Source organism: Oncorhynchus tshawytscha, linkage group LG01, assembly GCF_018296145.1.
Source record: "Oncorhynchus tshawytscha isolate Ot180627B linkage group LG01, Otsh_v2.0, whole genome shotgun sequence".
Classification (NCBI taxonomy): Eukaryota; Metazoa; Chordata; class Actinopteri; order Salmoniformes; family Salmonidae; genus Oncorhynchus; species Oncorhynchus tshawytscha.
Window position 1 is genome coordinate 15700900 of NC_056429.1, and position 21000 is coordinate 15721899.

Consider the following 21000-nt stretch of genomic DNA (forward strand, 5'->3'; position numbering starts at 1 on the left):
GTTGTCAATTGGATACGTTGTAGTAACGTCGTTGTGTGATAGACGGGATACTCTGTCTGTTCCTTCCTAACCCTTGTTTGAAGCGGCTGTTGCTAACTCAACGGCTAGGAGGTATCACTTCTGTAGTGAATAAGAGTTCAAAGTTCATACCATTCGCAACCAAAGCTCACGCAGACAGACAGACAGACAGACAGACAGACAGACAGACAGACAGACAGACAGACAGACAGACAGACAGACAGACAGACAGACAGACAGACAGACAGACAGACAGACAGACAGGGGAGGGGGATGTTCAGTACTGGAGTTTACCCATCTATGTACACAAGCCACTGTCTGACACAGCACCAGCACAAGGCAATGGCATGTAGCGCTGTCATTTACAATACTTTCTAAATAAATGTATATTTTTTTACTGGTTCTGAGTGCGAGTTGAACCTTTGTGAAAAGTACCTCATTGAAATGATTGTAAAGTCTGATCTCTTCTCACAGTTGGCAGATCCTTTCTTAGCTTGGTGACAACATCTTGAGTTCTCTGAAAGCTAACCAAAATGTTCAAAATGCAAAACATTTTCCAAATGTCCAAGGAATTGGGCTGTGGGGTATCGAGTTCTGTGGTCTCAGCTGTGTAGCACATTGATGTTTTATCAATTGAGAACAGATCACTCAGAGCATGGCATTCTGGGCCATTTTCATGTTTCCGGCTTGGACCTGGTTTGTAAATGCAAGAAAACAATGCTCCTCTCTTTCTTCAATTCTCTCTTTATTATTCCCGCAAGAGGATTATTACCATTGACAAAATGGCGTTTGCTTTCTTGTGTTTTACATGCCTGTTACTGTTCAAACAGTCACCGATAAGTTCCAAAGCATTTTGTCCTCTGTTCCTTTTGAGGAGGTTGGGATTTAGAGGAAGAGGCCAGTTTCACATTGAAACTTTCATTGAATGTGCTAAGAAAAGCTGTGAAAGTTTTCTCTGAGTTTTCCCTAGGTGGAGTCTGCTTTTAGAACCCCAACCTCACATAATCAAAAAAAATATGCTTGGAAGAAAATATCCTCAAGGAAAAGCCATGGCCTAGTCAACCACCGGACACCGAGACACACTGCACAAAGAGCATGTGGGCTGTCTTCGAACTCTCCCCACCAATGTCTCCATGTAGAAACCCACTTCCCTATGTGATCTGTCTGTCTGTCTCTGAAAGACACACTAATTCATTCATAGCAACACACATACATTGAACCTTTATTTAACTAGGCTAGCCAGTTAAGAACAAATGTATATTTACAATGACAGCCTACCCCGGCCAAACCTGGATGACACTGGGTCAATTGTGCACCACCCTATGGGACTCCCAATCATGGCTAGATGTCATGACACCTCTTGCACTGAGATGCAGTGCCTTAGACTGCTGCGCCACTCAGGAGCCTATACAGACACTCATACATAAAGTACAGACACTAAGAGTTAACCAACAATTCAGTTGTAAGACAATTACCTAAAAAAGTAAGAAATTAAAGTAACAAATACTTAAGAACAGCAGTAAAGTAACAATAGCAAGGCTATATACAGGGGGTACCGGTACAGAGTCAATGTGTGAGGGTTAGTCAAGGTAATTGAGGAAATATGTGGATGTACTGTAGGTAGAGTTATTAAAGTGACTATGCATAAATAATAACAGAGAGTAGCAGCAGCGTAAAAGAGGAGATGGGGGGTAGGGGGAGAATACAAATAGTCTGTGCAGCCATTTCATTAGATGTTCAGGAGTTTTATGGCTTGGGGTAGAAGCTGTTCAGACGCCTCTTAGACCTAGACTTGGAGCTCCGGTACCGCTTGCCGTGCGGTAGCAGAGAGAACAGTCTATGAATAGGGTGGCTGCAGTCTTTGACAATTTTTAGGGCCTTCCTCTGACACCGCCTGGAATAGAGATCCTGGTTGGCAGGAAGCTTGGCCCCTGTGATGTACTGGGCCATACGCACTTCCCTCTGTAGTGCCTTGCGGTCGGAGGCCAAGCAATTGGCATACCATCAATCAATCAATCAAGTTTATTTATGAAGCCCTTTTTACATCAGCCGATGTCACAGGGTGCTATACAGAAACCCATCCTAAAACCCCAAACACCAAGCAATGCAGATGTAGTAGCACGGTGGCTAGGAAAAACTCCCTAGAAATGCAGGAACCTAGGAAGAAACCTAGAGAGGAACTAGGCTCTGAGGGGTGATCAGTCTTCTTCTGGCTGTGCTGGGTGGAGATTATAACAGTACATGGCCAAGATGTTCAAACGTTCATAGATTACCAGCAGGGTCAAATAATAATAATCACAGTGGTTGTAGAGGGTGCAACAGGTCAGCAACTAAGGAGTAAATGTCAGTTGGCTTTTCATAGCCGATCATTCAGAGTTAGAGACAGCAGGTGCAGCAGAGAGAGAGAGTCAAAAACCTCAGGTCCGGGAAAGGTATCACGTCCGGTGAACAGGTCAGATTTCCATAACCGTAGGCAGAACAGTTGAAACTGGAGCAGCAGCACGACCAGGTGGACTGGGGACAGCAAGAAGTCATCAGGGAAGGTAGTCCTGAGGCATGGTCCTAGGGCTCAGGTTCTCTAAGAGAAAAGAGAAAAAGAGAGAAAGAGAGTAAGAGAGAGAGAAAGAGAGAATAAGGCAGGAGAAATACTCCAGATATAACAGACTGACCCTAGTCCCACGACATAAACTATTGCAGCATAATTACTGGAGGCTGAGACAGGAGGCGTCGGGAGACACTGTGGCCCCGTCCGACAATACCCCGGGATAGGATATAACCCCACCCACTTTGCCAAAGCACAGCCCCCACACTACTAGAGGGATATCTTCAACCACCAACTTACTACCGTGAGACAAGGCCGAGCATAGCCCACGAAGTTCTCCCCCATGGCACGAATCCAAGGGGGGCACCAACCCGGACAGGAAGATCACGTCAGAGACTGAACCCACTCAAGTGACGCACCCCTCCTAGAGACGGCATGGAAGAGCACCAGTAAGCCAGTGACTCAGCCCCCGTAATAGGGTTAGAGGCAGAGCAACCCAGTGGAGAAAGGGGAACAGAGGGCAGAGACAGCAAGAGTGGTTCGTCGCTCCAGCGCCTTTCTGTTCACCTTCACAGTAAAAACTTGAAATCAGCCCTAGCCTAACAGAAAGCCAGTGTAGAGAGGCTAGCACTGGAGTAATATGATTACATTTGTTGGATCTAGTCAAGATTCTAGCAGCCATGTTTAACCCTAACAGAAGTTTATTTAGTGCTTTATCCGCGTAGCCGGAAAGTAGAACATTGCAGTAGTCTAATCTAGAAGTGACAATAGCATGGATACATTTTTCTGCATCATTATTAAACAGAAAGTTTTGGATTTTTGCAATGTTACGTAGAGGGAAAAAATACATCTTTGTAACAGTCTTTATATGTATGAGGTCAGGTTCCAGAGTAACGCCGAGGTCCTTTACAGTTGTATTTGAGACGACTGTACAACCATCAAGATTAATTGTCAGATCTAACAGAAGATCTCTTTGTTTCTTGGGACCTAGAACTAGCATCTCTGTTTTGTCCGGAGTTAAATGTAAACAATTTTCCGCCATCCACTTTTTTCTGTCTGAAACACAGTCTTCCAGAGACGGTAATTTTGGGGCTTCACCATGTTTCATTGAAATCTACAGCTGTCTATTGTCTGCAAAGCCGTGAAAGTTAACATTATGTTCCTGAATGACATCACCAAGAGATAAATATAGACTGAAAACAGTAGAGGTCCTAAAACAGTACCTTGAGGAACACCGAAATTTACAGTAGATTTGTCACACGAAAAACCATTCACAGAGACAAACTGGTATCCTTCCAACAGATAAGATCTAAACTAGGCCAGAACTTGTCCGTGTAGACCAATTTATGGTTTCCTAACGCTCCAAAAGAATGTGGTGATCGATGGTATCAAAATTAGCACTAAGGTCTAGGAGCACGAGGACAGATGCAGAGCCTTGGTCTGATGCCATTAAAATATAATTTACCACCTTCACAAGTGCTGTCTCAGGGCTATGATGCGGTCTAAAACCAGACTGAAGCATTTCGTATACATTATTGGTCTTCAGGGAGGCAGTGAGATGTTGCGCAACAGCTTTTTCAATTTGGTTTGAGAGGAATGGGAGATTTCAGCAATTGAGTTGTGAGACTCTACTGTAGAGCTCACCCTTAACTGTGAGGGGGCCAGCTACAATTACTCGATGCCGACACATCTGTTTTGCTGATTTACACACTGAGGCTATGTTGCGCTTTTGCGCTTGGTGACCTCTGACTGTTTCATCCTAATATCGTTGGTGTCGACATGGATAACAATATCCCTATACTCTCTACACCTGCCAGTTTTAGCCTTAGCCAGCACCATCTTTAGATTAGCCTTAACGTTGGTAGACCTGCCCCCTTGTAAACAGCGTATGATTGCTGGATGATTCTTTTTAAGTCTAATACTGCGGATAATGGAGTCGCCAATGACTAGGGTTTTCAATTTGTCAGAGCGAATGGTGGGAGGGTTCGGTGTCTCAGACCCCGAAACGGGTGGAGGAGAGACCAGAGAAGGCTTGGCCTCTGACTCCGACTCATTGCTTAATTGTGAGAACTGGTTGAAAGTTTCTGTCAGTTGAATGAGCGACACCGGTTGAGCATTCCTACAGCATTTCCTTCCAGAAGCCATGAGAAAATTGTCCAGCTGCGGGGACTGTGCGAAGGAGTTAATTAAACCATCTGTACTAATTTGTGGCACAGACGCTAGCAACAAAATGGACAGCATCACGTAAACAAGTCCACAAGTTATGACAGGAAATTACATAATCTCCAGGGAAAACCCGTCAGGATGCCCTCGATGGTGCAGCTATAGAACCTTTTGAGGATCTGAGGACCCATGCCAAATCTTTTCAGTCTCCCGAGGGGGAATACGTTTTGTCATGCCCTCTTCACGACTGTCTTGGTGTACTTGGACCATGTTAGTTTGTTGGTGATGTGGATGCCAAGGATCTTGACGCTCTCAACCTGCTCCACTACAGCTCTGTCAATGAGAATGGGGCCGTGCTTGGTCCTCCTTTTCCTGTAGTCCACAATCATCTCCTTTGTCTTGATCACGTTAAGGGATAGGTTGTTGCTCTTGCACCACACGGTCCGGTCTCTGACCTCCTCCCTATAGGCTGTCTCGTTGTCGGTGATCAGGCCTACCACTGTTGTGTCATCGGCAAATTTAATGATGGTGTTGGAGTCGTGCTTGGCCATGCAGTTATGAGGGAACAGGCTGTACAGGAGGGGATTTAGCATGCACCCCTGAGGGGCCCCTGTGTTGAGGACCAGGGTGGCAGATGTGTTGTTACCTACCCTTACCACCTGGAGGTGGCCGGTCAAGGAGTCCAGGATACAGTTGCAGAGGGAGGTGTTTAGTCCCAGAGTCCTTAGCTTATTGATGAGCTTTGAGGGCACTATAATGTTGAACGCTGAGCTGTAGTCTATGAATAGCATTCTCACATAGGTGTTCCTTTTGTTCAGGTGTGAAAGGGCAGTGTTGAGTGCAATAGAGATTGCATCATCTGTGGATCTGTTGGGGCGGTATGCAAATTGGAGTGGTTCTAGGGTTTCTGGGATAATGGTGTTTATGTGAGCCATGACCAGCCTTTCAAAGCACTTCATGGCTACAGACATGGGTCAGTAGTCATTTAGGCAGGTTACCTTAGTGTTCTTGGGCACAGGGACTATGGTGGTCTGTTTGAAATATTTTGGTATTACAGACTCAGACAGGGAGAGGTTGAAAATTTCAGCAAAGACAATTGCCAGTTGGTCAGCGCATGCTCGGAGTACAGGTCCTGGTAATCTGTTTTGGCCCTGCTGCCTTCTGAATGTTGACCTGTTTAAAGGTCTTTCTCACATCGGCTGCGGAGAGCGTGATCACACAGTCGTCCGGAACAGCTGGTGAGCTCAAGATTGTTTCAGTGTTACTTTGCTCGAAGCAAGCATTGAAGTAATTTAGCTCATCTGGTAGGCTTGTGTCACTGGGCAGCTCTCGGCTGTGCTTCCCTTTGTAGTCTGTAATAGTTTGCAAGCCCTGCCACATCCGACAAGCGTAGGAGCCGGTGTAGTACAATTCGATCTTAGTCTTGTATTGACCCTTTGCTTGTTTGATGTTTCGTCAGAGGGCAGAGCAGGATTCTTATAAGCTTATAAGTTAGAGTCCCGCTCCTTGAAAGCAGCAGCTCTACCCTTTAGCTCAGTGCGGATGTTGCCTGTAATCCATGGCTTCTGGTTGGGGTATGTACGTACAGTTACTGTGGGGATGACGTCATCGATGCACTTATTGATGAAGCCAGTGACTGATGTGGTGTGCCCCTCAATGCCAGCGGAAGAATCCTGGAACATATTACAGTCTGTGCTAGCAAAACAGTCCTGTAGCTTAGCATCTGCTTCATCTGACCACTTTTTAATTGACCGAGTCACTGGTGCATCCTGCTTTAATTTTTGCTTGTAAGCAGGAATCAGGCGGATCGAATTATGGTCAGATTTGCCTAATGGAGGGCAAGGGAGAATTTTTTACGCGTATCTGTGTGTGGAGTAAAGATGGTCTAGAGTTTTTTTCCCCTCTGGATGCACAGTTAACCTGCTAATAGAAATTAGGTAAAACAGATTTAAGTTTCCCTGCATTAAAGTCCTCAGCCATTTGGTGCACCTGTTTGCTTACGGCAGTACACAGCTCATTGAGGGGGGTCTTAGTGACAGCATCGGTCTGTGGTGGTATTTAGACAGCTTCGAAAAATACAGATGAAAACTCTCTAGGTGGATAGTGTGGTCTACAGTTTGTCATAAGATACTCTATCTCATGCGAACAAAACCTTGAGACTTCCTTAGATGTCGTGCACCAGCTGTTGTTTACAAATATACAGTACATAGACCGCAACCCCTTGTCTTAACAGAGGCTGCTGTTTTTCCTGCCGATACAGTGTAGAACCCGGCAGCTGTGTGTTATTCATGTCGTCGTTCAGCCACGACCCGGTGAAACATAAGATATTACAGTTTTTAATTTGTCGTTGGTAGGATATACAATCTTTTAGTTCGCCCAATATATTATCCAGCGATTGTACAATAGTATGGAAAAGGAAGATTAGCCACTACTCACAACGCACCCCGATCTCCTTCCGCAAAATTTATATTTCTCCTGCGAATGACAGGGATGAGGGCCTGTTCGGGTGTCTGGAGTAAATCCCTCTAGTCCGACTCAAAGAAAGATTCTGCGTCCAATTCAAGATGAGTAATTGCTGTTCTGATGTCCAGAAGCTCTCCAGAAGCTCATAAGAGATGGTAGCAGCAACATTACGTGCAAATTAAGTTACAAACAATGCGAAAAAAATAACAAAATAGCACGGTTGGTTAAGAGCCAATAAAATGGCCTGCATCCTCTCCGGCGCCATCACAGCAAAACTCCTCGCCATTACAAATGTCCTCATTTCTCTGAATTGTTGTTGATTTACTATTCTTGTGAGGACTTGTGGTACGCACAAGTATCGTAAACGTGTACACACAAACACACACACACACACACACACACACACACACACACACACACACACACACACACACACACACACACACACACACACACCTGCTCAGCCTGGGGTTGGACCCATCCCATCATGTAAGAGTACTGATGCTCTCCTAACTGTAGCTGTGGGGCCTGACTGAAGTGATCACCATTATTAACCTTGCTTGTATTTTACGAGCACCGCTTACCGCCCCTGTCCAACATAAACAGGTGTGCTGGCAAAATGACTCCCTAGGCTAATGTCTCATCTCCACATACAACTTTCTCATTCACATTATCTATTCATCTGAAATGATTTAAAGTTTCACTTTCGTATTGTTAGTAAATATCAATTGTCTAACACATTTACCCTGAAGAATATGAGTAAATCATCTCTAACTATATAATACTGCTGAAAATTCAATGAATAAGCAGGTGTGCTCAAATTTGTCACAAACAAATACATCAACATTTGCTTGTAAATTATGTCCCCTATCTTTGTCTTTGTTAGTCTCAATAAGGTAGTGATTAGGTAGTGATTATTTAGAATGAATATACAACTAATAGATATTGGTTAACCATTTCCTGGAATTATGCAAATGTTATGTAGCCTCCTGAACCGGCCTCTAACAAGTAATGTGTGTTAAAGTTAAAGTTTGAAGCCAAGAAGACTACATATAGTAAGTTGTACTGTTGAATAAATGAAGGTAATTGGAATCATTCTAAAGTGGGGAATCCAAGGTGAATCCCATAGATGAAGACTACACCAATACAACAATGTAGAAGATGCAGGGTAGTGGGGTAGTCAGGTATACTGAACACAACATACAACAATTTCAAGGATTTTACTGAGTTACAGTTCATATTAGGAAATCAGTCAATTTAAATACATTGATTAGGCCCTAATCTATGGATTTCACTTGACTGGGCAAGGGTTCAGCCGTGGGTGTGCCTGTGAGGGCATAAGCCCATCCACTTCGGAGCCATGCCCACCCACCCGGGAGCCAGGCCCGGCCAATCAAGATTAGTTTTTCCTCACAAAAGGTCTTTATTACAAAAAGAAATACTCCTCAATTTCATCAGCTGTCCAGGTGGCTGGGCTCAGACAATCCCGCAGGTGAAGAAGCCAGATGTGGAGCTCCTGGACTGGTGTGGTTACACATTAAATTTACATGTAATCTTTATTTAACTAGGCAAGTCAGTTAAGAACAAATTCTTATTTACAATGACGGCCTAGACGAACGACACTAAACCCGAACGACACTGGGCTAATTGTGCGCCACCCTATGGGATTCCCAATCACAGCCAGTTGTGATACAGTCTGGAATCGAACCAGGGTGTCTGTAGTGACACCTCAAGCACTGAGATGCAGGGCCTTAGACTGCTGCTCCACTCGCATGGTCTGCAGTTGTGAGGCCGGTTGGACATACTGCCAAATGATGTACGACGTTGAAGGCGGCTTATGGTAGAGAAATGAACATTCAATTATTTGGTAACAGCTCTGGTTGACATTCCTGCAGTCAGCATGCCAACTGCATGCTCTCTCAAAACATGAGACATCTGTGGCATTATGTTGTGTTACAAAACTGCATATTTTAGAGTGACCTTTTGTCCCCAGCACAAGCAGCACCTTTGTAATGATCATGCTGTTTAATCAGCTTCTTGATATGCCACACCTGTCAGGTGGATGGATTATCTTGGCAAAGGAGAAATGTTCACTAACAGGGATGTAAATACATTTGTGCACACAATTTGAGAGAAATAAGCTTTTTGTGAGTATGGGAAATTTTTCGATATCTTTTATTTCAGCTAATGAAACATGGGACCAACACTTTACATGTTGCATTTATATTTTTGTTCAGTATATATTTAAGAAGTCTCTGACTGGGGTCTGATGTTACGATCTCGGCTTCGCCATGCGGTCTATGATGTCACTCAGGCCTCTGCCTTTGAATAGCCATGTGTTCCTTGCCACTAATATCAAACAGATGATGCGAAACCTCAAAATGACGGTCTTTCAATAAGACAAGCAGTCAAAACAATGTAAAATAACTGATGAGAAACACCATTCTAACCTAACAGCAGATAAAAGGCCATGTGATTTTGGAACTGGGTACAGTACTGTGTTGCAACCTTTGATGCACTAGAGGAATAGGTCCTGTTGACTTGGCAAAAATAGTTTGCACCTATTTTTTATTGATTCCATTTACTGGAAGAACACTTCATGAGTTTTGGTGTGTTGTTCTTAGATCACAGAAAAGGATAACATGCATTTTAGAAATAGATTTTAGAGCCAATAGAGATCCTTGAAAATCAGCTGATTTACCTCTCAGGAACACTGAAGTCAGACTAAGCGACATATTCAACCTGTATGGCGTTACAGCGTTGTTGAAATGTAAAGACAATGTTCCCGCGTTAGCAGTAAATGCCGGCTCAATCGTAAATTACCGTAAAATGTATAATACGCAGTCTGTAACGCTTTAGCGATACAGATTGAATAGAGTCTAAGATTACAATCAAATGACATTGTATACTGTAAAAATTCTTACATCACGTTACAGAGTGCTACCATACCAGGACAGACGGTTTCAGCAGCACAGTAGTGCCTCAGGACTTTCTGATCAGCTCATCAAAAGCCATCATCCCACTGGGCAGAGACGTCAATTCAATGTCTATTCCTATCACGTTCTGACCTTCATTTCCTTTGATTTGTATTTATTTAGTATGGTCAGGGCGTGAGTTGGGGTGGGCAGTCTATGTTTGTTTTTCTATGATTTGGGGATTTGTATGTTTCGGCCTAGTATGGTTCTGAATCAGAGGCAGGTGTCATTAGTTGTCTCTGATTGAGAATCATACTTAGGAAGCCTGGATTTCACTGTTTGTTGGTGGGTGATTGTCTATGTTGATTGCTTGTGTCATCACAGTTCTCATTTAGCTTCACGGTCGTTATTTGTTTATTGTTTTGTATAGTGTGTTTCAATGTTCAGTGTTTTCTTTATTAAATTTCATCATGAACACATACCACGCCGCATTTTGGTCCTCCGATCCTTCTCGCCTCTCCTCTTCAGATGAAGAGGAGGACGCCCGTGACAATTCCCACGTTGGTTCAACTTAATTTCATTGAAAGGACGTGGAAACAATGTTGATTCAACCAGTGTGTGCCCAGTGGGATGTTGCTCCAACAACAAACAAGACATAGTAGAATGGTTTAGAATGATGCATCACTCTGCAGACTTTTACATATGTTCCCTACGTGTCTCCCAGGCACACTGTAATTGATGTTCAGTGTCTGGAAGACAACAGTGCTTCCTTTCTTCTGTCTTGATCCCTGGAAAATCTCAAACGTCAACTCCAACGACTCCTGACTCCTTGAATTTACACCCTCCCCCCCATGGTTTTGAGGAAGAAAAAAAAAATTTCACCACCCTCACCTCTCTCCCCCACCGCAGCTGTGTCTTATCTCTGATGGCCAGCCTCTGATCCTAAGGTTCTCGTTTGTTTCACAGAAGTTATAAATTACTGGGTGGAGCCAGATCCCCCGAGCCAAGCTGGAGGAATCTACAGTGCTTTTGTCAATTCTTAAATGTTAAGGGAAAAGACAGAGGAAACCCTAGCCCCTACACTGGGGTTTTTCCGGTAGTTCTGCGCAAGGCAGGACTAGCTAACGTCTTTGTTACCTCTTTAGTGACCACCCCATATCTATTCTACATAAAGCTGGTCTGATACTTGAAGCTAACAGTTGGTTCTTGTGCCTCTGGGCTGACTCAGGCCCATTAGACCATAGTAACTAACGCTGCCCCATTTCTAGAAGCAGTGAATGAGGATGTTTGTCAGCTGAAGCAGGACAACACTGCATGGTCAATCTGTGCAGGCACTTCAATGGGTCTGAGCAGCAAAGACTTCCAGAAAAAATGGAGAGAAAACATTCACTAGAATTGATCAGGAACTCACGAGGGAGGGCATCCAGCTTCCTGTCCTCTCTTCATCCTCTCTTTGCTCTGTGCTGTGGGCAACCAACTGGTCTCAAATGAGACTTGGCAGCCTTTTAGGCCTCTCTTATGTTCTTTAGACTCCGACTGTGTCTCAAATGGCACCCTATTCCCTATATAGTGCATTACTTCTTACCAGAGCCCTAATAGGGTGCCATTTTGGACAAACACTCAGTCATCTTTAAGTTAACGGATCTCGTTCTCTTGCCAAAGTCATGTACATTGGATCAGACCTCTCCCTCTTGTTTGTCCCCACTCTAAACTCTTAATCATGACCATAGATGTGGGTTGGTTACAGATACAACCACTGTTCATCCATTCCCCACTAGTTTTCAATGGCTGTGTTACTTTGCAACTCTCTCTCCCATCCCGGGCCCTGATTTGGAAAAGCAGACACGTCGCTCTCTACTAGTGTGAATTAGACCAGAAGGATTAGCTTGCAGAATATAACCCAATGAACTAATGATTCTGACACCTGAACAATAGCTGGTTTACAAGAAGGCACACACACAGCAAAGTCTGTTTTTCTATCTCATATTTTTTAATGACAAAATGTTTGTCAGACACAAATGGATTTATTTTTCTCAATCCAGGGTATAGTATGGGGAGCTTATGTGGTTCCGGTCCCCAGGGTTTCAGACAACTAACAAAACACATCTTACTTCTGCTCTGGTGCCCGGCTGTAATGCTTTTCACATAAAGGAGTGGGAGCGCCCACTAAATTAATAAAGTAGCATGGCCCTTTTCACAGTTATGTAGCGCCACTTTACATTAAGATCTGGATTCGAAATGTCCAGTTTATCACACAGCAACCATTTACACTTTTCACATAATAAAAAAAACATAATTTACGAGATTTGTTTTCAATAGCTGTAAGTGTGAAAGCTCTTTATGTACAACGGTCAAAATATACCCTAGTAATGTAATTATGCATTAATATTGTTTGTCTTTATACCAATTCACCCATAATCTTTACAAATATAGACAGACACTTGTCTGTTTAAAAGCTGTAGATATACATATGTCACATGTCAAATATACCATAAAACTCAACAATATTACCCATGGAAATATTGATTTTGACTCATAGTCATGTGGATCTAAAAATAGCAATGTTGACACCATTGATTTTTTATTTTTATGTATTGGATTTAAATAGAAATGAAACAATATTTTGTCGTCTAAATTATCTGGTAATATCTTCATATTTGAATTGTATTAAATACTTGCTGGCCCAAGTGAATTTCATGTTTATTTTAGTTTTCTTTATTTTTCAGGGCTAACTAATTTGTTTTATCAATCATATTGTCAATGCTAAAATACCAAGTTTTCAATTTTAAAGGCAACATTCACCCAAATTAGTACTTCACTAGGAAATGACTAGACAAATTGTTCTCAACTCCATAGATGTGGTGTAGATTGTGGAGTTGATGACTGTGGGTGTACCTCCAACGACATCGAGTCTCTGTAAACTCTTAAACCCTTACCGCGTACCTAGGTTTGTCCCCTGTAGCTGCGCACCTTTCTTTGTTTGCTGGAATCCCAGACTTTTTAATAAAACCTATCGACTGAGTTGAGAAACCCATCTAGCAAATGACATGAACTTGTTAGCTCCTACAATGCTAATTTGAAGCTGTGGCTACGTAAACAAACCCAAGTCTTGCTCACTGACTTTCCTGAGTCCATTTGAGAATCCATAGAAAAGTTGATTTAACCATCCACAATGAACAAGGGAACTAACCAACACAAGAATTGGTTCATAGATGACTAGGCTATGGGTTTCTTCTTACTTTTTGATCTGATCTTAATCTTAAATGATCTTAAAAAATTTGAATATTTTTTATTTAACTTATTGAATATTGACTATTAGAGAACACATCATCCCAGTTGAGGAATAGACAGCAACACAAATCAAACATTTGTGATTCACACCATTTGCTCTCCGCCACACAGACCTGATAGGTTAATCCTAGGGTTGTACCTCCTGAACAGTATCCCCACACGTTCGCTCCCTCTCCCAACCCATTTTCACCAGCCCCTTTCTCTGCTAGCCATTCTTTTCACTTGCTGTTTCCGGCTGCACATGCACATCCTTGTTCCATCCAGCCATCCCATCCATCTAGAAAACACACTCAAAAGAACGAAACTCTCGTTTGTGTCCAGAAACAAGAGGCAAACTGAGGCACTGCCTATTCAGCACAGGTCATTTGCATGGAGCTCCACTTCCCCAGTGACACTGGATGCCAATACTGCCAACACAGAGAGTATGGAGAGGGTCCAGAGAGTTAAGATAATCACTGTACTGGTACTCTATCAACATATAATGGCGGCCATAACACTTGAGAGATAACTTATTGATGTCAATAAGTTATCTCATATCAAATGGTGATATATTGACGTACCGCAGGCCTACATCCAGGAACCTGGGCAATGCATGGTGACTGAGTTAGACCAATTAATCAGATGATAGCATGAGAAGGTTTATCTTCAGAGGCAGCTCTGACAATCCAAGCCAGACCTTCACAAAGCCCCAAGACCACAGGTGGCTGGTGGAAGCATAATTAGGGAGGACAGGCTCATTGTAATGGCTGGAAAGGGAAGAATGGAATGGTATCAAACACATGGTTTCCATGTGTTTGATACCAATCACTCCATACCAGACATTATTATTATTACTATTATTATTATTACTATTATCCTCCCCTCATCAGTCTCTCTCAGACTCGCATGTGACTGACTGACTCGGAGATGGGCTTCGAGAGATAATTCACTTTTGTTCCCTGCGTGCCATAAAGAAGACAAACAAAGCACAGATTACTATGAACATGTGCTGTGTACAAAATAATGTATTAACAATATTGAATGATTTATGCTTCCTTCATATCGCCAATAGCCATATTAAGGGTGGTTGGAAGTTCTGAATAAGGGGTATGTTTTATATAAATGTTGGCGGCTCAAACCTCTACATACAATGGCCAGACATGTAAAGCATGTGTTGGATTTCAGGGAGTAAGAGGCCAAATAAGGGCTTTGGGTATTTGGTGGAACAGTTGACATGGGCAACTGAGATGAGCATCGACATTATGTGGATTAACATGCACTTGGCCCAAACAATATTCAGTTGAAGTCGGAAGTTTACATACACCATAGCCAAATATATTTAAACTCAGTTTTTCACAATTCCTGACATTTAATCCAAGTAAAAATGTCCTGTTTTAGGTCAGTTAGGATAACCACTTTATTTTAAGAATGTGAAATGTCAGAATAATAGTAGAGAATGATTTATTTCAGCTTTTGTTTCTTTCATCACAATAAACTCAATTAGTATTTGGTAGCATTGCCTTTAAATTGTTTAACTTGGGTCAAACGTTTTGGGTAGCCTTCCACAAGCTTCCCACAAATAAGTTGGGTGAATTTTGGCCCATTCCTCCTGACAGAGCTGGTGTAACTGAGTCAGGGTTGTAGGCCTCCTTGCTCGCACACGCTTTTTCAGTTCTGCCCACAAATTCTCTATGGGATTGAGGTCAGGACTTAGTGATGGCCACTCCGATACCTTGACTTTGATGTCCTTAAGCCATTTTGCCACAGCTTTGGAAGTATGCTTTGGGTCATTGTCCATTTGGAAGATCCATTTGTGACCAAGCTTTAACTTCCTGACTGATGTCTTGAGATGTTTCTTCAATATATCCACATAATTCTCTTCCCTCATGAAGCCATCTATTTTGTGAATTGCACCAGTCTCTCCTGCAGCAAAACACACCCACAATATGATGCTGCCACCCCTGTGCTTCACGGTTGGGATGGTGTTCTTCAGCTTGCAAGCCTCCACCTTTTTCCTCCAACCATAACGATGGTCATTATGGCCAAAGAGTTCCATTTTTGTTTCATCAGATCAGAGGACATTTCTCCAAAAAGTACAATCTTCTCCAAAAAGTACAACCCCATGTGCAGTTGCAAACCATTGTCTGGCTTTTTTATGGCGGTTTTGGAGCAGTGGCTTCTTCCTTGCTGAGCGGCAATATAGGACTGTTGATATAGGACTCATTTTACTGTGGATATAGATACTTTTGTACCTGTTTCCTCCAACATCTGTACAAGGTCCTTTGCTGTTGTTCTGGGATTAATTTGCACTTTTCGCACCAATGTACGTTCATCTCTTGGAGACAGAACGCGTCTCCTTCCTGAGCAGTATGATGGCTGCGTGGTCCCATGGTGTTTATACTTGTGTACTATTGTTTGTACAGGTGAATGTGGTACCTTCAGGCGTTTGGAAATTGCTCCCAAGGATGAACCAGACATGTGGAGGTCTACAATGTTTTCTTGAGGTCTTGGCTGATTTCTTTAGATTTTCCCCTGATGTCTAGCAAAATAGAGAGTTTGAAGGTAGGCCTTGAAATACATCAACAGGTACACCTCCAATTGACTCAAATGATGTATCAGAACCTTCTAAAGCCATGACATAATTTTCTGGAATTTTCCAAGCTGTTTAAAGACATAGTCAACTTAGTGTATGTAAACTTCTGACTCACTGGAATTGTAATACAGTGAATTATAAGTGAAATAATCTGTCTGTAAACAATTGTTGGAAAAATGACTTGTGTCATGCACAAAGTAGATGTCCTAACCGACTTGCTAAAACTATAGTTTCTTAACAAGAAATGCGTGAGATGGTTGAAAAATGAGTTTTAATGACTCCAACCTAAGTGTATGTTAACTTCTGACTTCAACTGTATGGTTTTCTGCCAAAGAGGTTTGAAATAACTGATTCAGGATGAGTTTTTCATATTGTTTGTTTTGGTGTCACTAAATGTGTATTAGTAATATTATGAGAAACTGTTTGAGAGATGGTTTGGATCATTTTCACGCTTTTGTCCCCTTGTTGCTGAGTTCATACTGTATCTAGAAATAGCAACATGCCTGCGGTGGTTTTAATCAAAATCAGAACGCATATAAATTAGCCAAGAAAGAAACTGGCCCATCTGACAGGTAAACCTTGGGTCATCATAATCTCAAATAAGCAGAAAGCAAATATTCTCTAATCAACATATGAAGGTTAAAGCTAAAATCCACTGTTGAAACTATACCAAAGTGGTCACCCGCCTCCTTTTTGGGAAAAAGTTGAGGGATGGGCCTGGAGAAATGTAACCACTCTCAAATTCATAGACAGAGCTATGGATGCAATGACTGACCATCCCAGACATCAAAATTATACTTTCAATCATGTTTTAAGGCTATACAGTGTTTGTTTACGTTGTTTACAGACATTGGAGTAAAATAGGCTTATATTTGGGATTCTGATAGGATGAGACAGTTGAACTAAGCTCATGAGGCATTTACAAGTTATATTCTTCAAAAATCAATGGGTATATACCATTAGTTTATAAGTCCAAAAATGGATGTTGCAACTAAATATTCTAGCTTTAAGCATGACGAAAAGATGCTGAAAATAATGACTGTTTTTGATCAGTGATGTATACTGATGGTTTACATCAATGGAACTCTACATAGCCTGACACTTGGTATAGTTTAACCACAACCAATGAATACAGATGAGAATGCCAACACAGCTTTGGAAGCAGTGAATTACTGAAACTGTTGGCTAAAACCAACATTTCCTCTCACGACCAGCAGACTTCACTCACTGACTATCAGTCTTGTTTTTCTTTGATTCTCAGTCTTGTTTTTCTTTGCAATAAATTTCAAAAAGCAGTCAAATGGGAGATTATTTCTTTTTAATTTTGGTCGTTTCTGAATAGAAAATAATATCAGTGCACCACTCTACAATACATCCAGCAATATCATGTTTAAATAATTGAGGAAGGATCTTTGCGGTTAAGAGATGAGTTCTCTTGCTACTGTCTATGTTAAATAACCCAGACAGGATGTAGGCCTAACGTCTGCTGCATAAATGACTGCAAACAAAAGCTATGCTACAGCAAAATAGAACCAATGTGATTGATTGTGATGTGAAATACCCTGTATTGTTGATGTTTTATGTAGTCAACACACCAGTAGCAATGAAACCATTTTAGAAAAAGGGGGATTGATAGTGGGATAGTGGGATAGGGCCATATTCTAAAAGACACGCATTATCTTCAGTCAGAGTTTTCTAAAAAGTAATGTTTACACTTAGTACAAAAAAAGACATTTCTACCCGTTAGTGCTTTGTTTTAAGATACTATAACATAAATAAACAATTTATTTTCAGTGTTCAAACAGACAGTTCCAGTGTGACTGGAAAACTAACATACTCCACCGTATTCCAGTTGGCAGCAGAGGGCTTACTATAGAGACTTCTCCACTTTCAATGCGCCCCAAGGTACCACACTTACAATGCGTTCTTCATGTCTACACAGCTCCAAAAAGAAAACACCTCCAGTTTGGGGGCTCAAATATTCACCTCTGCCCTCTCCCTCTGTGGAAAAAGAAAGTAAAACTCAAAGTTCTCACTAAAAGACTTTTAGAGTCTCATGCCAGTCTCATCCCTCAACAGTTACTGTCATTTTCTACCACATCTCCAGAGTCTGCCTCTGTCTTTCTGTTCCATGAAGAAGCCATTTTGTGAAAAAAAATAACTACAAATCCCAGAGTGCAATGCACAGTTCCCATCCAGGCACCATTTGCTTCCTGTAGTCATAACTTTTACATCAGTACATGATCACACATTATTCTGTCTCAGTCAGTCAAAGATTTTAGTATTATTATCTATTGATATTTAGCCCTCACTTTTCTTTTAAATAGCTCATATAGATTCTGCTGTGCAAAACGATGCCATGAAGAGCTGATATTGAACATTCCATTCCTTTTTATTTTTAAATCTCTCACTATTCCTGTTCCAAGACATGTCCTTTTCTCTTTTCTCTGGGGTCTTCCTTGTCATCCAGGTAGTCCTGCCACGCCCCTCCCAATCATAGTACCGTACTGTAGGTCCATTATGTCATGCCCCTTTATTTGCAGGTAAACACCTCCGTCCTCTCGCTGCATGTGTTGCACTTGACGAAGCAGCACCACTGGAACTTACAGTTGCACTGCCACACTTTGGTGTACTGGTGCGTGTTGTAGCCCCGGCCACAGCACATGAGGTCGCAGCCGTCTGTGTGGGGCGAGGTGCGGTTACATAGCCTCCCCTGGGTGCCAACGCTCCCCGTGGCTGCGTCCTCCTCGCAGTAGTTGGGCGACCTCTCGATGTAGACGAGGTCGGTCTCCATGGGCTTGCGGTAGCCCTGGGTCTTCTTCACCTTGAGGAAGGTGGGCTGGCGTAGTCGGCTGGCCCGGACCACCTCCACATGGACCGCCTGGTTGTACTTGTCTTTCAGGACATAGCCGATCTCTCGGAACTTGGGCAGGGTCGTCCAGCAGGTTTTGGTGGTGCAAGAGCCTGACACGCCATGACACTTACACTCCAACTTCATCCGCTCCTCCAGGACCTGCATGGACACACAGGGATAGAGGAGGTTACATGGCATTAAATTACATTACTAAACATTACATGACATTACATGGACAAACAGGGATAGAGGAGGTTACATGGTGTTAGATTACATTACTAAACATTACATGACATTACATGGACACACAGGGATAGAGGGGGTTACATGGTGTTAGATTACATTACTAAACATTACATGGACAAACAGGGATAGAGGGGGTTACATGGTGTTAGATTACATTACTAAACATTACATGGACAAACAGGGATAGAGGGGGTTACATGGTGTTAGATTACATTACTAAACATTACATGGACAAACAGGGATAGAGGAGGTTACATGGTGTTAAATTACATTACTAAACATTACATGACATTACATGGACAAACAGGGATAGAGGAGGTTACATGGTGTTAGATTACATTACTAAACATTACATGACATTACATGGACACACAGGGATAGAGGGGTTACATGGTGTTAGATTACATTACTAAACATTACATGGACAAACAGGGATAGAGGGGTTACATGGTGTTAGATTACATTACTAAACATTACATGGACAAACAGGGATAGAGGGGTTACATGGTGTTAGATTACATTACTAAACATTACATGGACAAACAGGGATAGAGGAGGTTACATGGTGTTAGATTACATTACTAAACATTACATGGACAAACAGGGATAGAGGAGGTTACATGGTGTTAGATTACATTACTAAACATTACATGGACAAACAGGGATAGAGGAGGTTACATGGTGTTAGATTACATTACTAAACATTACATGACATTACATGGACACACAGGGATAGAGGGGGTTACATGGTGTTAGATTACATTACTAAACATTACATGACATTACATGGACACACAGGGATAGAGGGGGTTACATGGTGTTAGATTACATTACTAAACATTACATGGACAAACAGGGATAGAGGGGGTTACATGGTGTTAGATTACATTACTAAACATTACATGGACAAACAGGGATAGAGGAGGTTACATGGTGTTAGATTACATTACTAAACATTACATGGACAAACAGGGATAGAGGAGGTTACATGGTGTTAGATTACATTACTAAACATTACATGGACAAACAGGGATAGAGGAGGTTACATGGTGTTAGATTACATTACTAAACATTACATGGACACACAGGGATAGAGGAGGTTACATGGTGTTAGATTACATTACTAAACATTACATGGACACACAGGGATAGAGGAGGTTACATGGTGTTAGATTACATTACTAAACATTACATGACATTACATGGACACACAGGGATAGAGGAGGTTACATGGTGTTAGATTACATTACTAAACATTACATGACATTACATGGACACACAGGGATAGAGGAGGTTACATGGTGTTAGATTACATTACTAAACATTACATGGACAAACAGGGATAGAGGAGGTTACATGGTGTTAGATTACATTACTAAACATTACATGGACAAACAGGGATAGAGGAGGTTACATGGTGTTAGATTACATTACTAAACATTACATGACATTACATGGACACACAGGGATAGAGGAGGTTACATGGTGTTAGATTACATTACTAAACATTACATGACATTACATGGACAAACAGGGATAGAGGAGGTTACATGGTGTTAGATTACATTACTAAACATTACATGGACAAACAGGGATAGAGGAGGTTACATGGTGTTAGATTACATTACTAAACATTACATGACATTACATGGACAAACAGGGATAGAGGAGGTTACATGGTGTTAGATTACATTACTAAACATTACATGACATTACATGGACACACAGGGATAGAGAAGGTTACATGGTGTTAGATTACATTACTAAACATTACATGGACAAACAGGGATAGAGGAGGTTACATGGTGTTAGATTACATTACTAAACATTACATGGACAAACAGGGATAGGGGAGGTTACATGGTGTTAGATTACATTACTAAACATTACATGGACAAACAGGGATAGAGGAGGTTACATGGTGTTAGATTACATT

At 41.9% G+C, this 21000-nt stretch overlaps 1 protein-coding gene across 3 annotated transcripts in view; it reads right to left on the reverse strand.

The window, feature by feature from the left end:
- Nucleotides 1-16208: 16208 nt before the first annotated feature.
- LOC112227601 (protein Wnt-7b) overlaps nucleotides 16209-21000 on the reverse strand; it is a 61977-nt gene continuing 57185 nt past the window's right edge. For all 3 annotated transcript variants that reach the window (XM_024392568.2, XM_024392490.2, XM_024392427.2), the window contains one exon: nucleotides 16209-18977. In XM_024392568.2, the coding sequence (XP_024248336.1) occupies nucleotides 18498-18977 (480 nt within the window). In that variant the 3' untranslated portion in view covers nucleotides 16209-18497. The remainder of the gene's footprint in view (nucleotides 18978-21000) is intronic.